This window comes from Ursus americanus, chromosome 24 (genome assembly GCF_024610735.1).
Source record: "Ursus americanus isolate L20-20 chromosome 24, mUrsAme1.1.p, whole genome shotgun sequence".
In the NCBI taxonomy this organism is placed as follows: Eukaryota; Metazoa; Chordata; class Mammalia; order Carnivora; family Ursidae; genus Ursus; species Ursus americanus.
Window position 1 is genome coordinate 6,057,492 of NC_142150.1, and position 20,009 is coordinate 6,077,500.

The 20,009-nt window shown below is 35.5% G+C and overlaps 1 protein-coding gene across 50 annotated transcripts in view; it reads right to left on the reverse strand.

The window, feature by feature from the left end:
- Positions 1 to 20,009, reverse strand: part of SOX6 (SRY-box transcription factor 6) — a 586,648-nt gene that overhangs the window by 346,059 nt on the left and 220,580 nt on the right. For 49 of the 50 annotated variants that reach the window (XM_087855313.1, XM_087855321.1, XM_087855326.1 and 46 more), the window contains one exon: positions 7,986 to 8,226. In XM_087855313.1, coding sequence (XP_087711439.1) covers positions 7,986 to 8,226 — 241 coding nt within the window. Of the gene's footprint in view, positions 1 to 7,985; positions 8,227 to 14,684; positions 14,898 to 20,009 lie in introns of all 50 variants that reach the window. The other variant, XM_087855322.1, reaches the window with a different exon arrangement.

The window sequence follows — 20,009 nt, forward strand, 5'->3', positions numbered from 1 at the left end:
TGAGAAGAAAAGCTACCTGGAACAGGCCTGGCTCAATCAAGCTGTTCTGCTAGACTATGTCATCCCAGGTTTTCTATTAATAATCAAATTTTATTTTAAATGATTATTGAAAAGGGACCTTTCGTAAGTGTTGGAAATACTACAGAACCCAAACAATACTTTGGTCATGAAGGAATATTTGCATGTGGATAGTAGACAGAAAAAAACAAACCACAGGAACAGCCCTGGCATCACTATGAGCTGTGCGTTAGCAGCATAGTGGTGAAAGAAGTGAAGACAAAATATTTATGAAGCATAAAGATATCACATGAAAATGAAGCAAATTAGGGGAATATTGGTTGAATCCCAGAAAAGATAATCCTTATGAACATGAAGGAATGTTGTAAATTGTAAGTGAATGCCAGTAATGGAGTTTGTTAAGAGATTCATGTGATAGTCAGTGCTCTGCAAACTCCAGTCACCGGCTCTTATACAGCCTGCAAGATTAAAATAAAAATAAACATGGCATATCTCGTCTCCTTGAAAACATTCTGTATATACAGTTTTATTACACTGAAAAAAAAAAAGATACTTGGGCCTGATTTTCCTTGAACTGTCAAAATACAAAAGAAATGCAAAAAGTCGTTGCACAGATGTAGCAAAGTACTGGATTTTTATATTTTGGCAGGTGTTCAATATGCAGCCCACATAATCACATGTTAATGACTGGAGTGTGTTAATCAGCATGCATACCTGATTCTTTCTTGCCCAAGGGGGAAAAAAGCCAACTATTCCAGAGCATGTTAGTGTTTCTACTTCTGATAAAGATTTTGATAATATGCTAGGTAAGAAAACTTTTCCAAAAAGTATACTTAAAGGTATGTTATATCATTAAGGTTAATAATAAAATCATTCCAATTTCCATAAACATCAAGATATTTTCAAGTAGCATACCAGTAATCATTCTGTTTAATGTAAGGTACCCAGGTTTGGGAAACTTTTTTAAACATCGACATTTTTTTAATAGCAGGAGGGAAACAGTGCACATAACCAGGGTATGGAAATACCAAGATGATCAATGTGTTAACACTAGACAACAGTAGCTGTCTATTTCACTACCCACACCAGGCAATAAAATATGGTTTTACTTTTTGGTTCAAACTGTAAGTACATTCCTGTCGTTAAATTTCTGAGAGGCTAAATACAGTTTCAATTTTACAGAAAATGGGAAATCTCCCACAAAGCTTCCTGGAGAATGTTATTTCATGACTCAGGGGATAAGGGCGGACATTTTTCACTTGCTACCAGAAGTATAGGTTTGAAATTTACTTAAATTGAATGACTTCCAAAATCCTAAAATGAGAGGAGTGGTAACTAAATTTTCTAGGAAGTCTAAACCTTGCTAGTTTATGGACTCTTTTCTGGTGCTTCCTGGACCAAGCAGGTACCAAAAAGATGCACAGAAAGCCTCCCTTAGGTGTTAAGACTATAAAATAGGTCCCTGCGAACTAGTGGGCTTCACTAAACTTCCTAAAACACGGTCTCAATAAAAGTGAGAAGATAAATTTCCTTTGGGTGCTACCTGCTATCTTAAATGACTGAACCTTACCAAAAACTGGCAACAACTCAAGTTTTTAAAATCTTTCAAAAGCTTACAAAACTAGAAATCTTCTAGAATTCTGTCACAACATAAATCATGGCTGAGAAGGATTAAATCCACACTCAAAATTCCTGGACTATGTTATCATGTAATGACAACAGCTCCAATCCCAGTCACAGTACAAAGTTCACACCAGAATTTTTATGACTCAAAGTGAACTACACAGAACGCTCCAGAGGTGATTAGCAACTTCTTTGGACTAAAAGCAAAAATGGCAGAAAGGAGAAATTGTTTGCAAGCAAGATAGCATTGTTCCTAATATTTATTAAATATCTCAACATGCTTATTACTGTTTTCTTTCAATTACACAAAGGTCATTATTGGCAGCTTTTATTTACAGTGAAAAACTATTTTTAAAACTTTTCTAAAAAATAAAATTCATTCAGGGGAATTTAAGTATGTCTCTAAAATAAGAAGCTCTGATATTCTGGGGCTCAAGGTCCAGTATGGTTATTTTTAATTATATTACTAATTAAAATCCAGATGCATATAATCCCATTTTGACTTAAATTATGTATCAGTATAAGCATGAATGTAAGTTCAGAGATGTACATGTGTTTAGAAGATCTCACATAGAATCTTGTTGTCACTTTGTGAATTTCATAAGACATACTCTTGGTACCCTGTCTACATTCCCGTGGCCTACCCCAGAAGTCACCTGCAAACAGTTTCTTCTTAAGGAAAAAGCTTCTGTCCTCACATGGGACCATTCTCTGTCCAGGAGCAAACCTACCCCCTATCCTACATCCTTGGTCTTAGCAATTTCATTTCCTGTTCATTATTGACTAAATTTCTGCCCACACGACTAAATTCATGCCCACATGGCTTGAAATAGTCTCCTCACCTTCTGCGTGAATCTTGCCTTCTTCAGAATTTATGGGAACTCCAAGAATAATCTCACTAACTGTTCACTCTTCCCTGTAGCATCAGACTCTCACGGTACTACTGCCATAGTTTTCCTACTAACTGTCCTTGTTTCTGCTGTTATCTCCCACAACCGGTTTGCTGCCCGGCAGCCAAAAAACATAAATCAAATCATGTTAGTCCCTTGTTTAAAATCATCCAATGCACTTGAAGTAAAGTCCAAATACCTCACCGTAGCCCAAGATACCCCGAAGTCTCTGTTATCTACCTGCCTCCTTGATTTCATCTCATACCATTGTCTCCCTCACCCACTCCATCCCAGCCACTCTGTTATTTTCTGTGTTCAGATACACTGAACAAAAAGGCTGCTGCACTTACTACAAACTCTAGTTGGGTGTCTTCCCCCCAATTTTTGCATAGTTGGTTCTTTCTCATTCAAACCTCAACACAAAAGTCACCCCTTCAAAAAGCACTTCCAGACTGTTTAGTCGTTCTTTCACATTTCATTTAATTTTCTTTATTTCACTTATCATTGTCTGAAACTGGCTCACTCTGTGAAATTTCTTTATTGTCTGTCATACTACTAGAATCCAGATCTATGACAGCAAGGCTCCTTACTGTCTTATACATAAGAAAGTCCCTGTGCCTAGGACTTAGTAGGTGCTATAGACTCAAGTAATCTTCACTACACACAGTGTCATACTGCCAGTCACTAAATATAGCCACAAAATATTCCTTCATCCTTGTTAACATTGAAAAGAATGATACACTACACATTTTTTCCATGAAAAAATTATGTGAATTTATTCCTGTCTAATGAATCAGTCCTAATGGGAACAAAAACACATTTCAGGAGACAGTGTCAATATTCCTTTGGAAAAAAAAAAGTACTGGTACACTGGTACACTCATATCATAATGAAAACAGTAGTGCCTGTATGTAATGAACAAGAACGGTGAATTTTTATTTACACTAACTTTTCAGCCTGCAAATGGAATTTATCAATTAACACAGCACGCTAAACTTTAAATCAAGCACTTTGGCGTCTATAACATAAGTAATTATACTTAAAATCAGAATCTAAACTTCTTAATCTCAAATTGGCCTTTGAATGCCGATCTCTAAAATCTCTATTCTCCTCTGCTTTATGCCATAATGAATTATTTTCTTTGTTTGAAACTGTGTGGTCTCATATTTTGTTGGAACACCATTCAAAATAATCAGAATTTCAACATTTCAAGATTTTTTTTTTCTAATCAGGAAGTGTGGATTAGCAGAACTTCTCTGCTTTGTCTTTACCGTCTCTTACAGTAAAGCTCTTCTGTGGTCTTGATATTTCAAAGTAAAACCTTCCTGAATGCAGTAGATAAGAAACTTCTAGTGCCTGTTTCTAACTGTTCATGAGTGAAGGCCATTTCAAAAAGTAAATAACAATGGAAACTGAATAGGTGCTGCTAGAATTTTTGTTGTTGTTTTTTACTTTTATATTTTATTCCTCAACAGCTACTTTATGGGGTTCAATTACAGTGGGCAATGAGTATGATCCGTTGAAGAGAACTACCAAGTTTCACTTCATTTCATAAAAATACTTTTGGAAGTCATATTTATTTGCAAGTAGAATGAGGTAAAATGTTTATTAAATTTTACTTTAGTCAAAGTCTCCCCCACCAACACACACACACATGCACATGGACACACGCGGACACACACACACACACACACACACATGCACATACACATATGCACACTCTATATGTAGGTTTGTAGGACTGCCCAGAAACCTAAAATCCTTCTATTGTTTTTCTTCCCTGTAAAGAAAAATTGGTTGGTGATATGATACTTGTAGTGTAAGTCAGTACAGGTCTGATGCTACAGTTGTTACACATTATTGAATCTATCGAATGAAAAGGGAGCACAAAGGGAATTTCCAAATGCAGCTGCTATTTCCCATTTGTTAAATCCTTTTATTATACCATATAAGTACACAGCTGGGAAATACTATAGAGTGGGAGTTAAAACAAAATATTTTGGCTTCCAGACATTCAGAATACACAAAGGCTCCAGTGGAAAGCAGTGCTTGATATCAAAAGAGAGTGAAAGTTTGAAAACATTTCCAGCAAATATGATTTCTTTTATACTAATATATAACATATTTGTGAATTTAAAGTATTTTATACTACCACAAATCCCTCTTAATGTAAGTTTGGTAAGCAAATTATTAATATCTATTTTCTGACAAAATTTTAGATCATAAAACTTTGAAAATGACTCACTGAAGCAAATTGGCACTTACCAAAATACAAACAAATTTTACCAAGGAAAATAAGTAACATGTTCTCTAAAGAAGTAAAATTTGAATGGTATTATTTCTGCCTCAACCTATATTTTTTGGTTTCATTATTTTTATTTGTCCATGACTATATTTGGCGTAAGTGGCAAAACAGATCTTGAATCCACCCCTTCTCTTTATCCCATCTACCTCTACACTAACCCAAACTACTACCATCTCTTACTTGGACTTTATTTTTTTTTAAGATTTATTTATTTATTTTAGAGAGAGAGAGAGAGAGAGAGAGCAAGTATGAGCAAGGGGGAGGGGCAGAAGGAGAGGGAGAATCTCAAGCAGACCCCCTGCTGAGCATGGAGCCTGCCCTCCACCCCGGGGCGGGGGGGGGGGGGGGGGGGGGGGCAAGGGAGGAGTAGATCCCACAACCCATGAGATCCCGACCTGACCCGAAACCAAGAGTCGGATCACTAAATGACTAAGCCAACCAGCCCCTTACCTGGACTTCTGAAGTAGGCTCCCAACAAGTCTCACTTCTTTCACTCTTGTCTCCCTCCTATCTATTCATACTATAGCCAGAGTGATCTATCTACAACATTCTAAAACCCTTCAATGGTTTTCCATTGCACTTAAAATCAAACCTCACTTCCATAACGTCATCTATATGGTCTTGTTGGATACAGCCCCTACCTGTCTCTTCAACCAGATCTGATGCTACACTGCATCCTCACTCATTACACTCCAGCCACAAAGACTACCTTTTTTTTTTTTTAAATTTATTTATTTATTTCAGAGAGAGAGAGAGAGAGAGAGAGAGCAAGGGGAGGGGCAGGGAGAGGGAGAGAGAGAATCCCAAGCAGGCTCTGCACTGAGCCTGAAGCCTGACACGGGTCTCCATCTCACAGCCCCAAGATCATGATCTGAGCTGAAACCAAGAGTCAGATGCTTAACCAACTGGCACCCCAAAGACTATCTTTCATTTTCTGGTACTTGGCTATATTTTTCTCACCTCAAATATTTCATACATGCTGTTACCTTTGCTATTTTTACTCTTTCTTCTATTCTTTGCCTGGCTAGTTTCTATCATCCTTAGGTCAGAGAAGTCATTCCTATCCATCTATTCTAAATTAGGTTTATCCCTTTATTTCTCACATAGCATTCTGTTCCTTTTCTTCTTAACACATATCACAATTTTAATTACATATTTATGTATGTGTATTTATTTAATTTCTGTCTCCTCTCCTAGATACAAGTTACAGGAAAGCATAATCTTGCATGTTTTTTCACCACAATACAGCCAGCACCTAGTAGAACGGTGAGCCCAGAGAAGATGCTGTATAAACATTTGATGAAATAAAAATAAAACATGGGCTTACTGTCTTCTCAAAAAGCCAGTGGCAGTGACTGGATACCTATTTCACCCTTGCTATCTTGGAGGTAGAAAAATGATTCAGTTCAATCAGAAAAACAGACTTTTTGTCTTTTAGTCTTGCCTTTTTATACTTTCCTCTCCCCCCTGTGCAAGGAAAATAAATCTTCCAGTGGATCTTTCTAACTGTATAATGACAATGCCCTATGAACCTAAAGTTAGTCTAGAAAAGTCTTCTTTTTCTTCCATTCCCCTACTATTCACCTACTGCTACAGAGTACTAGTTGTGTTTGCAAAATCAGCTGAAAAAGAAAATGTCTGCCTCCATAATTTACAGAATCAAGTCTTTGACATTAAACATTAAGAACAGAGCAAGAATTTAAATACATGTTATCAGTAGTAAAGGCGTTTTTAAATATTACCTTATTTTTTTAATGATTTTTTATTATATTATGTTAGTCACCATACAGTACATCCCCGGTTTCCGATGTAAGGCTCGATGATTCATTAGTTGCGTATAACACCCAGTGCACCATGCAATACGTGCCCTCCTTACTACCCATCACCAGTCTATCCCATTCCCCCACCCCCCTCCCCTCTGAAGCCCTCAGTTTGTTTCCCAGAGTCCATAGTCTCTCATGCTTCATTCCCCCTTCTGATTACCCCCCCTTTCTTTATCCCTTTCTTCCCCTACTTATTTTTATTAAAGAATAAAACTTTTCTTCACAGCCCACTTAAAATGTCTTTCATTAACATACCAAAAGTTAAGAAATGTAAAACAGGTTGTCAATTCCTAATCTAATAAAGTATGTTAAGGTTGTGGCCAGTTCTAGATGCAAAAAAACTGGATATTTTTGCTTTAAACTAGACAATGCCACTTACGGTGGCTTCTGTTTTGATGGTCAGAGACAGAATTTTGCATGGGAAAGCTGGCTAAGAGACAGCATGTATCTGATGTTGTTTCTACCTTCAGGGAAAACTCCTGTAGTCTGACTGGATGATACTCAGGAGCTTTGCGTGTCCTTTTGAAATTAATAATATAGGCATATAAGTGAGAAAAGCTTTATTATAAGTCAAAAATGACCATTAGCTATGATAAATACCTGCATTTCCCCACTGAAGATGTATTCACCATATGACCTCATTCACATAGATGTGTTTGCTTAATATATATTTCAATGTTAACACACAGCCACACTTTATCTGATCATACCTATTTTGTGTCATTATCAAGTTCACCACCTTATTAAGAGATTCAGAGAATAAGATAACCAAACCTCCCCTTAAACTAAATTAAATATCTTTTGGCAAGTTGACCTAATAATGGACAAAAATTAAATTACAATTAGGGGAAGGAAGGGAAAACTGAAGGGTGGGGAAATCAAAGGGAAAGTCGAACCATGAAAGACTATGGACTCTGGGACACAATCTGAGGGTTTCGGGGGGGGGAGGGGTGGAGGGATGGGTTAGCCTGGTGATGGGTATTGAGGAGGGCACCGTTGTAATGAGCACTGGGTGTTATAGGCAAACAATGAATCATGGAACACAACATCAAAAACGAATGATGTACTGTATGGTGACTAACACAACATAGTTTTAAAAAATGAAATGAAATAAAATGAAAAAAATTAAATCCCAAACCATTTTCCAATTTTTCCCAGTTACTAGTGTATTACTAATATTAACAATATATACATGGTGCTTGTTTCATGACCTAAACACAAATAACTCTATGATATATATTTTGAGCTTTTTCTAAAACACCTATTTGTGATGAGGCCATACTAACAGACACACTTAGTGACAGCAGCCAGATTTTAAAAGCTCACCATTCTTTGCTGAGACGACAGAACGCTGTCCCAGTCAGCATCTTGTTGAATGGTATTGACAAGTGTTGGTAGCTCCTCAGAGTGAGGTTTGTTGTGCATTATGGGGTGCAGAGGCAGGTGGGAGGCCACATGTTGATCACCGCCCTCTTCCTTTTCCCTTGAGGTCAAATCTTGGGTCATTGCTTCCTCTCCATCAGCTGCACAGGCAAATGGAGAGGTGGCTTGCTTGGAAGACATTCTTCTGCAGAAGAAGGAAAGAGCATGGATTCAAAAAGACTGTCAATGACAAAAGAACAAACCATCCCTTACATTTGACTAATTTGGAAAAAAAGTACCTTCTCTAACTTCAAGTTGTTGATGAGCTACTCTAAACCACTTTGAGAAAGAACTTAGCTTATCTGTTCCACTCTCCCTCTCTGCTTTTAAGTCAGCAAACTTCTTCCTAGTAATTGCTACATATCTTCTCCCTTAACAATCCACAGTGACATCTTCATGGAGTAAGTTTTCATAACGTATAGCATACGTATGTGCATATTTTTCCTCCCAGTTCTCCCAACTAGATTATCAAATTAGGTTGATGGCTAACAATGAAGAAAAAAAAATTAATTAGTGAATGAACTGACAAATAAGCCAGTTTAGAAGATGATTTTAAAGTAGAAATACCCAAATTTCTCTTGTGCTTTATGTGGGAACAAAAGAAGTCTATGTGAGAAAATACAATCAGGAGAGTACATAATACATGTTGAAAGTCCTAAGCAAATTTTGTCCTGACTTCTTAGTTTATACCTTGTATTATGAGTGCCAGGGCCTAACATTGTTTAGCGCCAATCTGATCTTTTTTCTGAAGATCTTCAAAATGTGTCAACTACCGTAACTTAAATTTTAAATGACATATTGATCAAGTGGCTGATAATGTTAGATTAGTCTTAGGGCAATTTTGTAACATTTGAATTAAGTATATGAAATAACTATGTCTCTATTTTATATTAGAAAGTACATACAAATTTCAAAACATTTACTGTGAAAATAGTAAAATGCCTACAATATATCATAATTTTATAACTGCAAAAACAATTACTGAACATTCATCTATGTACCTACAAGTAAACATCGACTGCATTCTGCACAAGGTCTCCATTCTGTGCTTTGTCAAGATGATTTTCTTAGCAAAATGTTTAGAAATAAAACCACCAAAAGTTTATAACTTAAAAGAAAAGACAATTGAGTATTTTTTCTAAAACTTTATGTTGTTTTCAGTTTATAGCATCTTTAGCTCTAAAATTGCTGTGTAACGAAGGAATAAAATCTCCACCTTAATTGCTCTTTAACATTAATTGATTTCATACCATATTTTAAAAAATGCACAAATCAGTTAACATAGGAAACCACATGAGCATTTTTCAAATTAGCAAATCATTAACTTGCTAGTACTGTTTCTACAGACAAATAAATACTGATTAAAGGGTCTAGAAATCTGAGATTAACAGTTAAATTTACAAATCTGTCACATGCTTTCATGAATATTGCAGTGAAGGAAATATCAAGTGCAAAGAAAAATAATTAAGTTAATTCCAATTTAAACAGTAGTTTTTATGTAGCAGCCCATGTTTCACATAGGATTTAACAGCTAATGCTAAATTTCTCACAATTAATGAGGGGGCTCAGATTTAGTATCCTACAGTGAAAAAAATTAATATAAGATCAGCTAATCTAATTATGCACAGCTCTAAATAAAAGTATTACAGGCTTTTGAAGTGCTTTGAAACATATTAAAATGCTGATACCTACTTATAATAATCATTCCACAAATAATAAAATTTCATCTATTAGACTTGATACTAGAAAATAAAATGGGGGAAAGGAAGTGCAGAAGAATGTCTGTATTTTCTTTGAGAAGAAAGAAATGAAATGTCCTAAATAGTACTATATCAAAGAATCAGATAAGTATATTCTTGACTAATTTCTATCAAAACTAGCATGTGGAAAAATGCATATACACGTATGGAAAATGATACCAAAGGATGTTTCTCATTGTACAGGGATCACTACAAATACTACAGTAAAGCCAGGCAAATTATAACTGGTCTGCAAGTTTATCCAGAGTTTACCATAAACAACAAGAGTGTTTCCATAGTTCAGATAATGACAGTACCAATAATGTAATCATTCACATTGAAAACAAAAGAATGAATTTACTGCTGCCTTTTAAAACAGTTAAATACAATTGAAAGTCATAAGCCAAAACTCAGAGTGACTTTAGCTCCCCAACAAACATCCTCTTATTATAAAGTGATTTGGCTCCTTCCAATAGCAATATCTGTGATTGTTGCTTTAGTATAAATTAATCATGACACAAAACCCAAAATGAAAAGTCTCTTAAGAATAATTTCAAGTATAAACTGCACCAATGAACAATAGTGCACAATCCTAATTAAACACAACCGTGCAGCTGTAAAAATAGACTAAATCTGTCCAAAGCTGAGTTGAGTTTAAAGGCTGGTTTGTTAGAGTGTTTTCTTAAGGAAGGCTGGGCCCTCAGTCTTAATCAGCCAATAAATTATTTCCTGCAATTACATTAAATAGAAAATTATCTTCAAATGGGGAGTGTTAATTGAAAATCAAAATTCAGAGGGAAGTTTAGAAATTACACGCTGAATACAATTAGTGAGTAAAGGCTTCACCTCTACTTCATCAACAGTCTTCTGGTGATTCCTCCAGTGACCATTCAGGAAAGCTACCTATTCACAACATCACACAATTTGTCTTTTATTTTGCACCTACAAATACAAATGTCTATCAAGGTTGCAAGTAAAAGATAGGCTGCCAAAAAAAAAAAAAAAAAGCAATATTAAATTTGACTGTTCATCCTCAGTTCAGACCATCGTTCAGGGACAGGGAGAAGGGGAATGTTAGCGCAATACCGGTTAAACAACCAAGGAAGGCAAACTCGACTTGAAAATCCTTCCCGTTACCTAAGGAACTAACATTTTTGTTCCAAGAAGCATACTTTACCGTATCATGTTTTATTTAATATCTTGAGTTTACTCTACTACAGTTCTCAACACGTTGCTAGCAGAGAAAAAGGTGATTTTGCAGTATTGTTCTACTGCAGGGATTTCCTCTCTATAGAATTGTTGGGCTTCTTTCAGATTGGTTTTTAATTGTTGGTTTTGTTGTAGTTTGGTAGTTTTGTTGTACTTTTAAAAGGAAAATGTGTACAAATTCTTTTTAAAGCAAAGTTTATTAAGTAAGTCTTAAATTTCCCGATTATTAGATTCAATTTACTGATTATTTTTTACACAATTACTTTATTAAAGAATCCTTCAACTTACTGATGACATCCTCATTCATTTCTTTACTTTAGCTTTCCTTTTTTAAAACATTTTACTAGACCAACTAAACTATTCTGGAAGCTGCAAAGATGCTTGACTTTTGGGAATGCCTTTACTATAACCACTGCACCACGGCTATTCTTCAGAAACTCATAAATCAAATATACAGTTGGTGTTAATGTTTTAAAATGTCACCTGGGGTGCTCACTTTTATTTTTAATGCTCATTTAGTAATTTTTCATTACAAAAATTTTCAGCCCCCGCGTATTAGAACCGTATCTTACTTTAGCTGCTGTCATATAAAACTAGTAAGCAAAAGAATCAAAATCCTTGTGAAAATGGTCAATTGCTATGTGACTTTACTTTGTTTTATTTTTGCACTATTATAACTTAAAAATCATTCAAATGAATTGTTTTTTTAATTTGTATTAAAAAAAAAATCTCCCTAGTTATACCCCCTGAAAACAGGGGTTTATAATGGAAGTGCTGACACAACCCTAACTAAAGCAGCGCAAATGTTGCCGCTATAATACACAAAATCAAGTTCTATTATTCTAAACTATCCTCGCTCATGGGATTTTTCTTTACTGTGCTCCCAGCCAAACTGCTGAAGCATGAAAAATTTAAATGCAATCAAATGCGCCCAATTCTACTTTACTAGAACAAGTGTCTACAGTGGTACAATCTTAAAAGGAGATGCAACAGATTTGTTTGGTGTTTTTTTTAACTGTTTATTTATAATACAGTGCATTGGAGATAAAATAAAAGAGGAAATTACACTCACATGGTACTAGTGTATTGACTACACAGAGTACATTATAATCAGAGAGAAAAACTACATTGTCAACTTATCACATTGGTTAAACAAGATGGTTTTCTGGGGCATAGCTATTATCAAGTAAAACCTCCAAAGAGAATTACATATCTTTGGGACACATGAAACTAAATTCCCATCATGTGTTCCCCGAGTTTGAAATGTCTCTGCCCAGAAGATCAAGTGAATTCCCAGGATGCCAGGCCATTGGGAAGAACTTCAGGGCTTAGGACTTTTGGGAATGAGATTGTTGGAAATGAAGTCTCCACTAATGGATAATGTTTTCTAGGAAGTCAGTAGGAGTATCTCTAGAAAGATGATAATTATTTCACTTCAAATCCAAAACCCCAGTGCAAAATGTGAATGTTTAGGCCATCACAAACTTATTCAAATAGTAAATTTACTTTATGTTCTTTGACAAGAAATTAAGATTAGCTGGTCCAAGACTTTATAAAATGGTAAGGATATGGATATCTGTACAATAAGCCCTCTGAGAAAATCAAATTTTCTAGAATTTTAAACCAGCCCAACCTGCTGTTATTTTTAAGAAACAGCTATTTGTATATGTTTAAAGGTTAGGATTATTTTAAAACAACTTTTTCCTAAGGCATCACCACTTGAAATTATTATTATTATTATTATTATTATTATTATTATCATTATTTTAACTATTGCCTGGGAAGAATCCATTTCAAAACTATCCTTTGTGATTTACATAGGTATCAAAAAGAGCCACTGAATTTATTGGAACAATATTTTTAACCTGATTTTTTTAATGTTTTCCTTACTTCTAAGGTAATTATCAAATGGCATTCACTTGTTAGGTGTATTACATTTATTCAAAAGAAGCTCAGTTTTTAACATAAAGCAACATTTTAATAGTTGGTTTACTTAACGAAAAATTAAACACTCAGGCCAATATTCACATTTGCTTTTGCAACTCAGCCCCAGGCTACCAAGGTAGATTTATTTCTCTCAGATAATTCACTGTTAATTTAATGCTGCAATTGATCTGATACTAAGAAATAAACAACTAATTTTCCAAAAATATAACACAGTGCCTCTCATTTTAAGGAGCATGAGTAACACATATGTTCAGCTGCCAAAATGCACAATACTTAGGAACCCCTACAAAGGATGCCAGTCCACTCAGCCTAGGGCAAAGAATGATTTTTCCTGCACCTCTAATTCCCATGTTTAAGGATTGAGCGATGGGGAAGGATCCCAATTCCAGACATTAAAATAAAGACATCCCCCTCAAAACTTTTCCTGCTTCATTAGGGTAAAGCCTGAGGGTGGTTGTTGATTCTTTGTATTGTTTTATCCAGCACTACCTCCTCTCCCCAACTCCACCCCCAAACTTCCCTCAGCTTCTGCCAGGTTTTTCCTCACTCTTTCATCTGTTTAATAAGTAACTGAGAAAATTAAGTGAAAAAGAAGGTAACTGCTTTCAGAGCTACCTTGGAGAGTTATAAACCTATCTTTTAAAGTTTGTAGTGGCTCTTTCAGAACATACAGGTAACATTTATAGACAATATCTGTTAGAAAATTCACTGATTTATCTGTTAGATCAAGAGAGATGAGGCAAATGAAATACACTTGAGGCTCTTGAAGTATGTCTAAGAAGGGGCTTAAATTAATGGATTCTGACTTATCTAAGGCTTCTAATTTTTCACACCAAAGCACCAAAATTGTCTCCAAAGGCCTTCTGAGGTTCTTACAAAACAGAGACTACCTGGAACAGATTCTTCTCAAGTCATCAAAGTTTGTGTTTCTAGAGTTTATATTTAGCTGACAATATTGCTGTCACTTTATATAGCTTAAGACTGTTCTTTGGACTAGAGCTCATATGTCTTGGAATGCTTTGACTCATGAATTGTTTCTCCTGATAATGTTACATCACGTAACCACCTCTGTCTAATTGGTTAGTATCTGCTGGAAGAGGCAGGCAACCAGCCTAAAGACTAGCCTGCCTGCCTGCCTATGGAAAACCTGTAATTGTTACATGTGTCTCTGAGTATCCAGTTTCTTCTGGAGATCAAAACAACTTGACTTCATGTAACCTCTATCTATACTTCTGTTTATAGTAATACCGAATTTTTCTCAGTTTTTCTACCGGTAACTTGCTGGGATCTTTACTTTGGAAAGCCAGGCCCAGAATTTATAAATAAAATCAGTCATTTAACGATAAGAGCAAAACCAAACAATGGCTACTATAAATACACATTAACTTAGAGGATTTTAATCAAGCACAATGACTTCATAGCTCAAACGAAAGACCTCTATGTGGCTTGAATGAAAACTGTCTACAATAGTAGCAGAATGAGTTTATTTATAAATGCTTACTTTGAACCTCCTCTTCACATGAAATGAGAACCATAATTTTTAAAGTGAAAACCAAACATGTGTTTGTCAGCTTGAAACCTACCCACTAGTCTACAAGCCCAATTACAAGATACCTTATCCACTTATTAATAAAAATCATAAACCAGAATAATAACTTCTCAGAGAGAAAGGGCAGGAAGCTGTCACTGTATACTTTTCCATTCTTACCTCTATTTTCTCTTTTTATTATTGCCAGAAAAAAAGAGAAATATGAAAATTGATGTTGGATAGATCATTTCAAAAAATGAAGGCTCACGTGTGACGACCATGAACAAAACTACATAACGAAGTTTAATCTCTGAGGTTTTCCTTCAGCTAAATAAAGCAATCCAGCAATTCCTCTCTTCCATGTAAATGAAATAAGGTATAAACTTCAGGTTCCTATCAAATAAGAGGAGGAGAAATGGGGAAGGGAGAAGGAGGGGGAAGGGTGAGGCAAGGGAAGGGGAGGAGGTTGAGGAGGGGTAAAAGGGAAAGGGGAGGAGAGAAACAACTGTGGCTTTGCAGTTCATTTTCAGTTTGTCTACTTAATGAAAACCTCATTGTACAACCCTGAAAACCATTTCCAGCAGGCGAAGTATTTCTGATTCAGCGGAGGTTACACAAGCATCAAAGCAGTTAAATATAGGTGCCAAGCTGCATTGCCAGGAGCTCTTAGTACTGTGAGTTAGTGTTACCTGACAGCTTAGTGAATATAAAATTACTTGTTTCTTCAATTGAAGACAATCAAATTGTCACCTTCCATTGTAATAATGCACAACTAGTGATCAGCAAAGTGCAAACATAATTACCATGAAGAAAACAAAAAATCAAATCTAAATCTCTCTACAGAGTAAACACATCTATCTGGCTTCCCCCAAAAACGAGTGCATTTTAATACTAAAGGCTACGACGCAATCTTTGTTATTTAACAATAAGACTTATTAGTCTTACATTAAATTAAAATGAAAAACAACACGAAAGACCAATTCATAAAAAGTGAATACAAATACCAGTAAGAGCACTACAACTTCCGGACAGAGTACAAGGCCTACAAATTATATTGCTGCCATTTGGGCTGATAATGTTAAGTGTACGTCAGCAGCACATCCCTTATAAAAACCACACTTTAAGAGATTTCTTTCTAGCCTAGAAATAGTGCTGAAGGTTAAAAAAAGAAAGAAAGAAAAAAACAGGTAGGATCCAACCTCAAAAGCTTTTGTCTTAATTTTTCCTTTAAAAAAAAAAAAAGTTATGTTCCATTTTTGTCTTCTAAAGGGGCCTGAGTTTTCGAGGTTGAAAATTCACCTGACGAAATTGATATACTATCTCTATCCAAGTTTAGAAAAATAACCAAGCATAGGGTACATGTCTAGAACTATTATTGAGACACTCAGCATCTTGAATTCTTGTCCAAATTTGGTGGCCAGATTGGCCCACTATGAAAGTGATTTCAGTAACTCAAAACTGGGTTAGTATTAAAGCACTGAAAATTTGACATGGCTCTCCCATACCCTGAAGATTCCAAAGATATAAATATAGATGTTGCTCCAAACAAACTGCTTTTTTAAAAGCTCTTTTCTTAAAGTGATTTTATATCTAACTCAAGATTTAACACATTCAGATTTACATCATTCCTTCCAATATAGAAAAAACTGTCTTTCCCATTCCGAAAACACTCCACACACAGGGGTTTTCTTCTTTCATCAATAATGTCCTCCTTTTAACAGAGATACATAACCACTTACAGCTATTGCCTGATATTCCATTTTTACCCAATACTTCCGTTCTAAATAATATCATTTTTAATCCTCCAACACACACACACACACACACACAAAAGGGTCAGTTGAGGGAGAGGAAGAAGCACTGCACCAGAGTGCAAGTGGAATGAATCAGGGACCATCAACAACATAAGATTCCCTGAGCTTGAATTTTACCATATAAATTTAGACATTCCATCCTTTATAAATCTGAAATGGCCAATCAATCTTATTCTTCACTCGTACTCCACCATTGCCCTATTTTATAAGGGAAGAGTGGGGGAAAAAGGGTGAGATGAAGACACTGGATTGACTCTATGGCTAAATCAGAAGCAGAATGAGGATGGGAGGAAAACAAAAATCCAATCTCTAGTTGCAAGTGTTATTGAGATTTGAGATAAATTTTACATCATTAAAAGAAGTGTAGATTTGAGAAATAAGACTGTTTTAGGAAAAGATCTTTTTCCTTGACCTTGCCCACTTTCAAAATATAGAATAAATCTTCCTCCTCACCACCCTGGCCCAAGAAACCCTACTTATAAGCTTAACAAAATAAAAACTGCATAGCACAGGGGATGCGATCAGTGTTTTTTGAACTTCAGCGATGAGTAACTTAACACATTCCTAAATTATGCTCCTGCAGAATATCCCATACAATATAGTAATAATAAAAAAGGATCAACAAGAGGAAGGGAAAAAAAAGCCTGTTGTCACAGAATGTCTTCTAGTCCTAGGGAGATAAATGCTTGCAAAGATATTATCATAAGCTTACATTCAGCAGAAGAAAAATAGAAAATATTAAAAGATTTTGTTTTATTTTTTTCTTAAAAGGGAAGCTTATTCTGTATATTCTATGAGATTAGCGGTCATGTCTGTCTTGTTCTTTACTGGATCATCGATGCCCCGCACAGTGCACACACACTGTAGACAATATTGCCTACATATTGTCTAATATTGGAAAGAAAGAGAAAAGGGAAAATAAGAGAGGGAGAGATGAACAAACAGCTTATTTTTCAAACTTAAGGTGAATACATAGCCACAGAAAATACCACTCACATGTTAATGCTGCCAACCTAAACATTACTCTTCCTCTATGCTCTTTTTGTCAAACATCTCATTCCTTAATATTTAAATCATATAATTTTTATATTTATATACCCAACACTGAGCACTCTCTCATCTTCCTGAAATACAACAGTCCTCAAATGACTGCTAGACATTTATACCAAGATGTACTCTGCTATGTCATATTCAACAAACTTAAAATTAGTTTCATCATTATTTTCTTCAACACCCTCCCTCATTCATTCACACCCAGAAAAGCATCATTCTCGGAATCATCCAAATTCAAAACATGACACTGCATCGGTCTCCTCTTTTATTCTTGTTCCTCACTGCCAGCCTATCATTAAGCTCCATCAATTCTTCCTTAATAAAATTTCTTCTGCTCACACCTTCTTACCACGCTAATAATCACCTGCGTAGGGCTTTATTACATTTCATACCTATACTCTCACGGCAGACTCTAAACTGGTTTCCCTAATTTCATTTTCTCCCCCTCCAAATCAATCTTACTGCCACTCCCTTCATCAAACCACTCTTTTGGTCAAGAAACATCGGTGGCTTTCCCTTGATGACAGAAAAAAAGTCCAAACTCTTGACCCTGGCATTCGAGGCCCTCCACTCAGATCCAACCAATCTTTCTAAATTCATCTTCTAGTATTCTACACTTTAACCTTCTATTCTAACTAGACTGATAGACTCAGGCTTCACTTATTGCTTACTCCCCAACCCCGCCTTTGCTCTGCCTGCCTCCCCCTACTTCTCCCCCTACTTCCCTCACCCTCCTTTCTTATCACTAGGAAACCAACTGAGACTATTCCAAGTAAATATGATCCACCCCTCTTCTAATCACTCCTAATAAGTGCTCTGAAAATTTGCTTTTATGTCGCTCACTCCACACTTAAATGCATACTAACTTACTTAATCTTTTTAAAAAGTGTAATATCATTATTTCTTTAAAATAATCCCAACCAGATTACAAACGTTTCATGGGCAAGAACAAAATCCTGGCTTTTCTGTATTCCCACAAGTACCTAGTACAATATTTTGCATAAAGAAAACACTCAATAAATATTGTTTGCCCAATTACTTAAATATTATTAAATGAGTAGGCAGAAATAAATTTAGAGTATTATATTTAACCAGCGGATTTAAAGTAAACCCCTTAGATTTCTGTACCTAACTTGGTTTTCCAGGGCTATCTCTTCTTCCCCCACCCCCGGCCAGTAAAATCCATCTCACACCTTAAAAGTTCTACATATTCGATAGCAAGAAAGCCCCCCCCCCGCCCACGCACACAAAATCATCGATCTATGTTGTTAAAAAACACTGGAAAGTTGGATAGATGAATGGATGGATGGATGGATGGATGGATGGATGTTGGAGAGATGGCTGAAAAGATACATGAATAGCATTTACAAGATGCTTAGAAAGTACTAGTCACTGCACTGAGCACTGCTACATGTATTAACCTCATTTAGTTCTCAGAACAGTTCTAGGATTTAGATAATGTCACTGACCTTGTTTAATGATAAGGAAATCAAGGCGCAAAAATGTTTATTTTTTTTTAAATTAAAATTTGCCTAAAGTCACACCTTGTAAAAACAAAAAGCAGAATTTGAACTCAAGTGGTCTAATTCCAAGGCAGATACTATTAGAATTAAAGGTCTCTAACAGTAATTCTAAATTGAATAAATTATTAACTATTTTCAATTATCATCTGAATTTTTCTTTACTATGTATATACTTCCTATAGAATTTTATTTTTAATATTCCAGTTAGATATTCTGGATACTCATTTAATTCAAGCTTAGTCAAAGGATTTGCTATTTTTTTCCTTCCCTTCTAGGGTTGGAGGTGTTTAATAATTGGTTAACAACTATTAAAAAAAAAAAAAGGGAAAGAGAGAGAAAAAAGGAGATCTGCCAATCCTCTAACCAATCCATTTGACTCTCATTCTAAACAGCTTGACAACAAAATTAGTTATGGAAATAGTTAAAGGTATTGGCACACAACGCTGAGAGGTTTACTGTAGTTTTTATATGGTAAATTTTCTAACAAATATTTGTTTGTTGTTAACTATCCATGCTTTCCCTAGCATGCTTTTACTGGTTAGTCTAGATAGTCAACATTTAACTATATTCTTATACAGACAATTGTGGGATAAAATAAGGATGTCACTGCCCATTCATTTCAAGGTCTAGAGAAATGTGAGATCCAATTTCTACCTTCCACCTCTTACCAGAAAGGCCACACCAGAAGCATCAGATACAACTGCAGCTGTCTCATTACAAAGGTGTTGAGGACAGCCTTGAGAAAAAATGAGATGAGGTACTTGAGCAGTATATATTTAACACATGACCCATCTAGAGTTAATTTCAGGGAATACCAAGTAATTTAGATATCTTTTTAAAAACTGACTGCCACATAACATTATATGTACCCTAATGAAATAGAAAAAAAAACAAACCCTCATACACAAGGACTTGCATTTTTGTAAATTATAATTGAATGTGAAAGCTGAGGAAAGGTTTTCACCACTTACCCAAATGTCCACAATTTTATACACACCAAATAGTCTAGTTTCACAAATAACAAAATTGCAGCTATCGTGTATTTCTCCCTCCCACCCTTCATCATCCCTTCCTTCCTTATAGCTATTTGCTAAGTTTCTCACTTGCATTTGCTG